This window comes from Tachysurus fulvidraco, chromosome 20, assembly GCF_022655615.1.
Source record: "Tachysurus fulvidraco isolate hzauxx_2018 chromosome 20, HZAU_PFXX_2.0, whole genome shotgun sequence".
In the NCBI taxonomy this organism is placed as follows: Eukaryota; Metazoa; Chordata; class Actinopteri; order Siluriformes; family Bagridae; genus Tachysurus; species Tachysurus fulvidraco.
In genome coordinates this window covers 6,392,454-6,403,909 of record NC_062537.1, presented here as the reverse complement: position 1 = coordinate 6,403,909, position 11,456 = coordinate 6,392,454, and the positions used below count along the sequence as shown (strand labels likewise).

At 38.8% G+C, this 11,456-nt stretch overlaps 1 protein-coding gene across 1 annotated transcript; it reads left to right on the top strand.

The window, feature by feature from the left end:
• Positions 1-5,302: 5,302 nt before the first annotated feature.
• Positions 5,303-7,935, top strand: LOC113635102 (interleukin-1 beta-like). The gene is made up of 7 exons (XM_027134319.2): positions 5,303-5,427; positions 5,551-5,584; positions 5,845-5,923; positions 6,030-6,210; positions 6,330-6,497; positions 6,835-6,974; positions 7,448-7,935. Exons 2-7 carry the CDS (start codon positions 5,553-5,555, stop codon positions 7,688-7,690), a joined length of 843 nt encoding a protein of 280 aa, XP_026990120.2. The 5' UTR covers positions 5,303-5,427; positions 5,551-5,552; the 3' UTR covers positions 7,691-7,935.
• Positions 7,936-11,456: the final 3,521 nt, after the last annotated feature.

Below are 11,456 nucleotides of genomic sequence, written 5' to 3'. Positions count from 1 at the left end.
GAGCTTGTCTTGTGGCAGAGCTGAAGTGATTGTTTTAAAAAGTTGAGCTGAAATCCACAAACAGGATCCTGGCATTGGTTCCTGAGGAGTCCAGATGCTAGAGGATGAAGTGGAGTGCCATGTTAACTGTGTCATCTGAACTCATGAACTCATGAACTCAAGTCCTGTGATCCTTGGTTTTGGGGGATGGGAATGATGGTTGAAGTCTTGAAGCAGGATGGCTCATGGTATTTCTCAGACAAGGTGTTAAAGAAATCTGTCAAAACAGGAGACAGTTGATCAGCACAGTACTTCAAGTTGAATGGAATGACAAAGTCTGATGTGGCTGCGTTGCATGGGTTTTGATTTTTGAAGATGCTGTCTCTCCATAGGATGGAGAGAGTTAGGAGAGGAGGTGAGGAGGTCGAGGCAATCATTTTGCAACAGAGGTACAAGAGTTTGTGCTTCTTAACCTGCTCAACAAGCAACAGAAAGGACACAACAGATCATAGAGCTGCTGGTATAGAAGCATTACACTGCTCTCAACAGTCATGACAGTATAGGTTCATTGTCACAACCCCAAACCCACACCACTAGATGTATCTCTCTCTCTCTCTCTCTCTCTCTCTCTCTCTCTCTCTCTCTCTCTCTCTCTCTCTCTCTCTCTCTGTGTGTGTGTGTGTGTGTGTGTGTGTGTGTGTGTGTGTGTGTGTGTGTGTGTGTGTGTGTGTGTGTGTGAGAGAGAGAGAGAGAGAGAGAGAGAGAGAGAGAGAGAGAAAGAGAGAGTAAAATATACTGTATATGACATTTGTTTACTGTATGCATGTGCTTTTGAACATATTGACATGTCACTTGGACTTGGTATGAATCAGATGTTCCCTCTAGCAGTAGCGTTAAAAGATTTTTACACCTCACTGTTGACAGTTGGTGCTATAAAAACAATTACTATTGCTATGTGGTTATGTTTATATCTCTGTGTCCATTCTAGGTGGCTATGTGTCCTATATGCCTGTGTCCCATAATTAAACATATATGTGAAGTAGAGGCCACATTGTATAAATTGGCATTATGACACAATTTCTGTTTACATGATGTAACATATTAAATGATACCACAGAGCCGATCGGCCCTATACGCACACTACGCAAATTACGCAAGGCCCCGCCTCCCCTGCCTCATTTTACAGCGCGTGTTAATGTTTACTGTGTAGCATGGGCGAGGCTAAAAAGGAGCTCAGCACCCCTAAAATGTTTATTAATATTTTTGTCCAGCGGGTCGCCGCCGCTGTGGAGTAGCCCAGGACCTGAGTGACTCGTCCATAGTCATAAACGGAGAGAAGTAGCGCCGGTTACAATGTTCTTCCGCAAGACGCATGCAGTTCTGTTTATTAACTGCTAGAGCGTGAAACAAAAACAGCAGCGCGACAAAAAAAACTGCGTACCTGTGTAGTGCATACGTGTGTCTCTGTTGGTAAAGTTTAGCGTTAATTTGATACTCATTTTAACAATCAGGAGTCGTGTAAACATGACGTCACGTGCGAGACTTCAGAGAGAGAGAGACAGAGTGTGTGTGTGTGTGTGTGTGTGTGTGTGTGTGTGGCCTGCCAGTGAGCAATGGACATGCGACAGTTCTTTAAAAGAAAAAAGACAGAATCAGGTGAGAGACTAGGGACAGTCCATAATGATCTTGTGAAAGGAATTTGTCATTTAATAAAAAGTTATAAGCCTAATAATAATAATAATAATAATAATAATAATAATAATAATAATAATAATAAAGACATTTAAAATGACACGTTTCTGTGTGCCTTTTGATCATATCCTTGATGAGGGGGTTGATCTAGAATTGCCCCTGCTGTGTAGATGACAATATGAAGCGGAGTTATCCATCTGGCCATGAAAAGTGAAAAAAAAAAAGTGGGGACCAGTACAAAAAGTAGCGTGATAACACTCCTAAATGACAATGTTTATAGTCTCTCAAGGTTACAACAACGTTAATGCAATATGGAAACCAACGTTGTCAAGTGTGAATGTGTGGCAAATGGTTTACATGGCTCACGGGTCAGGTAGGAGGGCCCCTTAGCAGAATTTTGCTTAGGGCCCCAGGGAGGTCAGGATCGGCTCTGGATACCGTCACCATGGCAATATCATTTAGGATAAAGCAATATAAGGAGTTTAAAATTTAATTGTTTTTTTTTTTTTTTAAGTTTGGACTCATTTCCTGTTTCCATTTTTTGTGGGAACATGGAGTTGTAACATTTCCTCATCATTAAATAAACAATTACCTAATAGAAAGTAATATTAAACAGAAAATGTGAATGGCAGTCACATGCACATCAGGTCAAGATCTTAGTGACAGAGAAAATCCTGAAAATCCATAATGTTGTACAACATGAAACTTAAACGTTTCTCATTTAAGGAAGGTTTTGTGTTCCACAGAAGATTATTTTCAAGCAAATAGCCAAAAATATAAAATAGCAGTGCAATTAACAGTTATCCATGAAGAGTGCAAAAATCTTAACATTCTTCCAAATGGAAACAGACAGAAGGCAACAACAGTTGACCCGAGAATGGACACTTTTTTTTAGAACTATATTGTAAAATGACCCAGACCTGAAAAAGCTTGAAACAAATGCGTATTAGCGCAAGATCTTCAGCAGATTATTCAGTATAAAACGAGAAATAAAAATCCCAGAGAATGTTGTATGAAGGTTAAATGGTAACTGTTGCCGTGAACTGTTAAATATCAATGTTACAGGGTAAATAAATTGTTGTTGTTTTTTTTTTTAAAAATCTAGAAATTAGTTGAGAACAGAGTGAACTGTTTGTGTGAGACTAAGCAAAAGTGTGAAAAGTTTAAAGTTCTGAGGACAAACAATTAGGGGGGGAAAAAGACATTATTTTATTACAAGTATTAGATCTAAATTATTAGATACAAATGGTTTGTGATGAATATATTATTCATAACATTCAAAATTATGCTTGAAATAAAGCTTAAAAACAAAAACAAATTCATTCAAGTCTGACTGATCAATTATGTTTTCCTGCACCAAATACACTAAGCTTTGTTCCCTTTACATTGCATCACATTACTTGTGACCTGTTAATGTCTCTACAGTGTAATATTGTGTTACAGATGAAGGCTGTTAATCTATAAACAATGTGTAAAAGATTCAGCTTATTGCAGATGCATGTTACTGTTTTACCAAAAGTTAGAAATGTTTGAAATTACCTGTGAATATAAAGGGTTATAGTGCATAATACGAACAGAGGAAGTGTTTTCTTCCTGATTACGAAATTACGAAAGTTGGAAATGGGAAAAAAAATGGCAGGCACTTCTAAACACAGTAAAAGGAGAAAAGAAAAAACCCTGGAAATACACAATGTTGTACATCTGCCTTTATTGCATTTCACACACTTTTACTGCCCTCATTCACGATTAGGAAAGAAACTATTTTACTGGGAAAAGGTAAACTCGAGAACCCATAAGGTTGTCAATTGTACCTCAGTTGTCCCTCAAGGCACACCGTTTCAATTGATAGACGTGTTAAATCTTATCTGCTTCAGGTTTTCTAACCAGCCCAACAGGAGCCACAACTACTAGTGTTTAAACTATGGATTCTTGCAAAACCTGCAGCCGCACTGATCCTTTATAGATAAGCTTGGACCTCCATTATTTATTTGGCTCTATTTTCACGTCAAGTCAAGAGTCAAGAAGCTTTTATTGTCATTTCAACCATATATAGTTGTTGCAGTTCATAGTAGAGGGCTGCATTGCGATTGGGCTCCCGCGTGACCCAACGCAAATCTCGCGGGAGCGGGCGGTTTCACCTTTGCCCCGGGCGGGAGTGGGCGGACAGAAAATTTAGAGGGAGATCCGCGGGACCCGGTGGGATTTAGTGTGTAGCCTAATAATAAGAATGGAGTCAACACATGACGTTGAGAGGAAGATTAGTATTAGCATTAGTATTGATTTATCTTATTTAAATGCATTCATGTTTAATTCTGTTATTCTGGACATTAGCCTGAACTAATAATTAGTCTGATCATTTGTATACAATCAAAATTTTCACAAGCTCTCAAGAAAAAATCCGCGGGAGTGGACACAAACATTGCGGGTGCGGGCGGGAGTGGAACACGCAGCTTGCGGGCGCGGGCGGGTTCGGGTTTATAAAAACAGTCCCGCACAGGGCTCGAGTTCATAGTATTTTGGACCTCTTTCAGATATTTCCTTTTTATTTCTAAAAGTAAAACGAAATGTCTATTAGGTGATGGTTCATTACAAACACATTACATTACCTGCATTAAGGCGTTTACCTAAAACTCTTCGACGTGTATGTATAAAATGTCCATCTCTTAAAAATCCATAATAAAAATGATGATTTTGCATACTTTTGACAGCATCCTTAATTTTTATGTAACTTCAGAGCCTTATACAGTATGTGATCTAGATGCCACAGACTAAATACTTTCTGACTTAGCACTTTGAGAGGTGGACTAAACCAGAGCCCACAGTTATTAACACTGTTTTTTCAGCAGCAGAACATAAGAAAAGGTATTATTTTACCACTTAGTTTAGTTTGCATTATTCAGTTTAGAAACATTGGGAATATTTCATCTTACATTTTATTTATTAGTATTTCTAAACCGATAATGTCCTGCAATATTATTATTATTATTATTATTATTATTATTATTATTATTATTATTCATTCATTCATTCATTTTCTACCGCTTATCCGAACTTCTCGGGTCACGGGGAGCCTGTGCCTATCTCAGGTGTCATCGGGCATCGAGGCAGGATACACCCTGGACGGAGTGCCAACCCATCACAGGGCACACACACACTCTCATTCACTCACACACACTACGGACAATTTTCCAGAGATGCCAATCAACCTACCATGCATGTCTTTGGACCGGGGGAGGAAACCGGAGTACCCGGAGGAAACCCCCGAGGCACGGGGAGAACATGCAAACTCCACACACACAAGGTGGAGGCGGGAATCGAACCCCCGACCCTGGAGGTGTGAGGCGAACGTGCTAACTACTAAGCCACCGCGCCCCCTATTATTATTATTATTATTATTATTATTATTATTATTATTATTATTATTATTATTATTATTATTATTATTATTATTATTATTATTATTAATAATGATAAACAAATTCTTTAAGTTGTACCCTTATAAATAAGGGCACCTGCCAAATGCTGCAAATATGCATGCATTCTTTGGGATTGTCTGGATTGTCAAACACCAAATTCCCGGTGACGTGACACATTGCGCAACCATTCATCCGCTTCCTCTCGTGTGAATTTCCCAACACTGAGTATAAATACAGAAGCACACAGACAAACTGCATTGACTAGCAGCTCAACAGACAAAAAAAGTCTCACGTGAACAACTTCAAATCGCTTTTCCTAATCCGATCTCATTAACAACTGGTATGTATTGTGTGGATTTATATGTATGTGTAATAAATCTGTAGCTTGTTGCATGATTGATTGATTGATTGAATGCAATTTTATGTGTAATTTAATTTTGTTCTTTTTATGTATTCATTTTAGAAATGGCTGGCGAAGATTTTTTAATGATGGAAAGGTAAGCCTTGTCTTGTGTAATTTGAGTAATTAGTATTAATGCTGCTATGCTTAGTATTATAAAATGCAGAACTTTTGAGAGATTTGTTTAACGTTAACACTGTTAGAATCTTATGTGAATATTTTCGAGTATGTCAAGGTGTTCAGTCACTCAGGTTATTTTGACTGTCCAGTTGTAGAAAGTCTTGTTGGATGAGTAGTTTAAGTGTTTGATTTTATATCAAATAAACAAATGTTCATGAATTCATTCTCTTTTAACAGCTACTTTAACAGCGACTGTGGATTTGACTCAGACGATGCAGATTTTGATGAGCTGGACTGCTCTGATCCTTTGGCCATGGTAAGTCATGGATACAGATTTGTAAAACCTCACCTCACCTCATCACACCTCGTTCCTTTTTACTGTATAAAAACCTGAGCTCACTGTGGACTCTGATGTGTTACAGAGCGGCAGATGTGACCTGCACAAAGGAATCCGTATCGAGGTCACCAAGGAGCCTTTTAGCATGCGCAGTGTTGCTAACGTTATAATCGCTCTGCAGAGGATGAAGCACACTCAACATGTTCAGTCCACAGAGTTCACTGACCAGGACCTCTTCACTATCTTCATGGAGAATGTGATTGAAGGTGGGGTTCAAAATATTTCATCTTATTGTACATGCATATATTCTTATTTTGCTCCAGTGATTTTTCTGCAATCAAACTGACTCCTTGAGCACTGACACATCTCCGTCTTCCTCACACAGAGAGCATAGTGATCGATCTGAATTGTAGTGAATCCAAGAGTTACAGCATGCAGGACAAGACTGTGCAGTGCACAATATGTGACAAGTCTAAAAGGGCCTTGGTGCGAAGAGACAAGCTTCCTATACTGCTGGCCATTACTCTGAAAGGTGGAAATGAAGAGAATAAAGGTAAACTTCCAATACAAATCAGTGTCACTACTAACACTTTAGAGGAATTGATTCGGATTTAAAATCTGAGACGAAATTCAATCAAATCACTTAACCTAGCACCTGTAGTGTATTAAGATCTAACCTGATAAAGGCTGCTACTACTGTTGCTCTAGGTTTCTGTGTTGTTCCTTTATCTGCTTCTTGTTCTATCCATCTGTCTATAAATTCACATCTGAAACATCACACCTTTTCAGTCTAATTCTTTCTTTCTACTGCATCCTTTTGTGTTTCTTGTCCAATGTATAAACCTCCAAGTTGAATTGACATTTAACTGAAGTGGATTATTTTTCGACAGCATGGTTCAATCTCTCAGCCTACAACCCACCAAACTGCAGAGGAAACACAAAAGGCCAGCCTGTGTGTTTGGGGATTGTGAAGAGCAACCTGTTTCTGTCATGTACAATGCAGAATGATACTCCTTTTTTAGGCATAGAGGTATGTAAACACAACCATCTAATGCAATGACAAAGCTTACATAATCATTTAGAGTTAACAAGTTGGCACACAGTGTTTCCATCAAAGTGATTCACAAGCAAGAAAGAATTCAGTCACAGCCTGGTTTCTTCTTCCTATTGTTTCAGAAAGTTCAGATTATACAGTAATACACACTGTTGAACATGTGCCAGAATGTGACATGATATTCTCAGTTCTAGTGGATAGAGGAAGATGTAGAGGTTTTATTAATGTTTTAATTAATCTAAAACATTGACATTAGTTGGTGTTAAGGACACTTTACCTAGTTTTAAATGTCTTTAAACTTTACTTTACATACCTATTTGTAAATGTAATACCAGTGGAAACTAAAGCATAGTTTAACAACTTTAACACAAAATATCTGATGCAGTAAAAGTTAGAAAACACAAACTTGTAATGATTATGATAGATGTAATGGATTCATTCTTTTGTAGGAGGTAAAAGACAAAGAGAGCCTAAAGATCATCAAGGAGAACGATGGAATGGAGCGCTTCCTTTTCTTGAGAAACGGACCCGGTGACTCGCTGAACACCTTCGAGTCGGTGAAATACCCGGGCTGGTTCATCACCACGTCCAAGGACGACTTTAAGCCAGTGCAAATGACACATCAGCAAACCAGCCACCTGCAGTTGTTCACTCTCCATGATGAGACAGTAGTCTCTCAGAATGAGTTCTGATTCAGAAAAACAGTTTCCAGAAAGTATGTACTAAGTACTAAGTGTAAATCTGGAGGCTCATTTTATGTTTAAGTTTATCTCAGCTCGAGATACCTGACTGTCTTGTGATTGTTGGTGGTTTCACATTAACCATATTTATTTAATTATATTTAAAATGTAACTTATTTATTATAAATTTTGTAAAGATTTTTTTACTCTAATTTATTTATATGTTTAAAAGTCTAATAAAATATATTTTTTTCAAATTTGTGGCATTGTTTAACATTTACATAAAGATGAAAAACCTGAGTGTAATTTAGGCCCTAACCCTAACCCTTGTCTTGTAATATAATAATCTGATTGAAGTTGACATCCGATCAGTGTGGACTATCTTCAGATCCATGGTGCATCCTTAAAGACAATGGCCAGAAATACATATAGTGAAAATAGTAGAATTATTTTTAATCAAAGTCAGAAGCACCTTTATTGCCAAGTACTGTGAGTTTACATATACAAGGAATTTGTCATGGTTTACTGGTCCATAGTTATACTGAACTAAAGAAGCCTAAATAAAAAACATAATGAAAAAAAAACTTTAAGAAATAGTAAAAACTAAGTATAAACATAATTATTTTTTCCCAAAAAAAAAAAGAAAATACAATAGACACAATAGAAGCCTTAACTGTATAATAGAAATACATATAGAAATGTACAAAATGATGTACAAAAGTGGAAAATTGGAAAAAATCACAGTTTGAGGTAAGAAGGTAAACAAGTAGGAAGTATGTGGGGTTATTCGTTAATGTCCAAGGATGCGGATGAGAACATGATGATTCCTGGATATTAGCCTGGGTCAGGAGCCCCATCTTATCTGCCCATTTTAGGGTCTTGGAAGTGTACATAGCCTGAAGAGGTGGCAGATTGAAGTAATTGTCAGCAGAGTAAATGATATTCTGCAACCACCTGCAGTGTGTCTGGGTAATTCTGCTTCCATTACCACTGCTTTTCCCACATTGAGCTCAGGACCAATCCCCTCCTCTGATGAGCCCAAACTTCAATAGTTTGACAGACTGTTGGTATACAGGGAGAAGAGTCAAAGAAAAATAACCCAGCCTTGGGGAAACCGGTACTGACTGTCCAGGAGTTGGCTTACCAATCAGAAGGTTGTGAGTTCGAAGCCCATGTCCACCAATCTGCCACTGCTGTGTCCCTAAGCAAAGCCCTTAACCCTCAGTTGCTCAGTTGTATAAATGAGATCAAATGTAAGTTGCCCTTGATAAGGGCATCTGCTAAATAATGTAAATAAAATATAATGTGCTGCCTCCTGTCAGTCAGGAAGTCTGTGATCTATCATCAGGTGGAATCGTGCACACTTAGCTGAGGGAGCTTGTCTTGTGGCAGAGCTGAAGTGATTGTTTTAAAAAGTTGAGCTGAAATCCACAAACAGGATCCTGGCATTGGTTCCTGAGGAGTCCAGATGCTGGAGGATGAAGTGGAGTGCCATGTTAACTGTGTCATCTGAACTCATGAACTCATGAACTCAAGTCCTGTGATCCTTGGTTTTGGGGGATGGGAATGATGGTTGAAGTCTTGAAGCAGGATGGCTCATGGTATTTCTCAGACAAGGTGTTAAAGAAATTTGTCAAAACAGGAGACAGTTGATCAGCACAGTACTTCAAGTTGAATGGAATGACAAAGTCTGGTGTGGCTGCGTTGCATGGGTTTTGATTTTTGAAGATGCTGTCTCTCCATAGGATGGAGAGAGTTAGGAGAGGAGGTGAGGAGGTCGAGGCAATCATTTTGCAACAGAGGTACAAGAGTTTGTGCTTCTTAACCTGCTCAACAAGCAACAGAAAGGACACAACAGATCATAGAGCTGCTGGTATAGAAGCATTACACTGCTCTCAACAGTCATGACAGTATAGGTTCATTGTCACAACCCCAAACCCACACCACTAGACGTATCTCTCTCTCTCTCTCTCTCTCTCTCTCTCTCTCTCTCTCTCTCTCTCTCTCTCTCTCTCTCTGTGTGTGTGTGTGTGTGTGTGTGTGTGTGTGTGTGTGAGAGAGAGAGAGAGAGAGAGAGAGAGAGAGAGAGAGAGAGAGAGAGAGAGAGAGTAAAATATACTGTATATGACATTTGTTTACTGTATGCATGTGCTTTTGAACATATTGACATGTCACTTGGACTTGGTATAAATCAGATGTTCCCTCTAGGAGTAGCGTTAAAAGATTTTTACACCTCACTGTTGACAGTTGGTGCTATAAAAACAATTACTATTGCTATGTGGTTATGTTTATATCTCTGTGTCCATTCTAGGTGGCTATGTGTCCTATATGCCTTTGTCCCATAATTAAACATATATGTGAAGTAGAGGCCACATTGTATAAATTGTTATTATGACACAATTTCTGTTTACATGATGTAACATATTAAATGATACCACAGAGCCGATCGGCCCTATACGCACACTACGCAAATTACGCAAGGCCCCGCCTCCCCTGCCTCATTTTACAGCGCGTGTTAATGTTTACTGTGTAGCATGGGCGAGGCTAAAAAGGAGCTCAGCACCCCTAAAATGTTTATTAATATTTTTGTCCAGCGGGTCGCCGCCGCTGTGGAGTAGCCCAGGACCTGAGTGACTCGTCCATTGTCATAAACGGAGAGAAGTAGCGCCGGTTACAATGTTCTTCCGCAAGACGCATGCAGTTCTGTTTATTAACTGCTAGAGCGTGAAACAAAAACAGCAGCGCGACAAAAAAAAACTGCGTACCTGTGTAGTGCATACGTGTGTCTCTGTTGGTAAAGTTTAGCGTTAATTTGATACTCATTTTAACAATCAGGAGTCGTGTAAACATGACGTCACGTGCGTCTTTTCTGGTCAGTCGTCATGGAAACACAAAGCCCTGGCGTTTGGACCAGAGTGAAAATAAACGACATATCACTATATACCACCAGTATGTGTGAAAACACTCACTTTGCTGTATTTATTCATTCCTCACACACTGAGGATTTACCTGAACCAGGCTTAACTCCTAGCATTGCACGCGCACACACACACACACACACACACACACACACACACACACACACACACACACACACACACACACACACACACATACTCTCTCTCTCTCTCTCTCTCTCTCTCTCTCTCTCTCTCTCTCTCTCTCACACACACACACACACACACACACACAGAGAGAGAGAGCTGTGTGTGTGTGTGTGTGTGTGTGTGTGTGTGTGTGTATGGCCTGCCAGTGAGCAATGGACGTACGACAGTTCTTTAAAAGAAAAAAGACAGAATCAGGTGAGAGACTAGGGACAGTCCATAATGATCTTGTGAAAGGAATTTGTCATTTAATAAAAAGTTAAAAGCCCAATAATAATAATAATAATAATAATAATAATAATAATAATAATAATAATAATAATAATAATAATAATAACAATAATAATAATAAAGACATTTAAAATGACACGCCTCTGTGTGCCTTTTGATAATATCCTTAACTTTAGCAACCCATGAAAAGGAGCTCAGCATCCCTAAAGCTCTGACCCTAGAATTGCCCCTGCTGTGTAGATGACAATATGAAGCGGAGTTATCCATCTGGCCATGAAAGTAAAAAAAAAGTGGGGACCAGTACAAAAAGTAGCGTGATAACACTCCTAAATGACAATGTTTATAGTCTCTCAAGGTTACAACAACGTTAATGCAATATGGAAACCAATGGATTTACATTGGAATACGCATAATGCCAGGTTAATATGAATGCACATCCCTCA

Coding starts and splice junctions, on each gene's coding strand:
- LOC113635102 (XM_027134319.2), top strand. CDS start 5,553: ATGGCTGGCGAAGATTTTTTAATGATGGAAAG. Junction 6,498..6,834: donor TGGAAATGAAGAGAATAAAG/GTAAACTTCCAA, acceptor ATTTTTCGACAG/CATGGTTCAATCTCTCAGCC. Junction 6,975..7,447: donor CTCCTTTTTTAGGCATAGAG/GTATGTAAACAC, acceptor ATTCTTTTGTAG/GAGGTAAAAGACAAAGAGAG.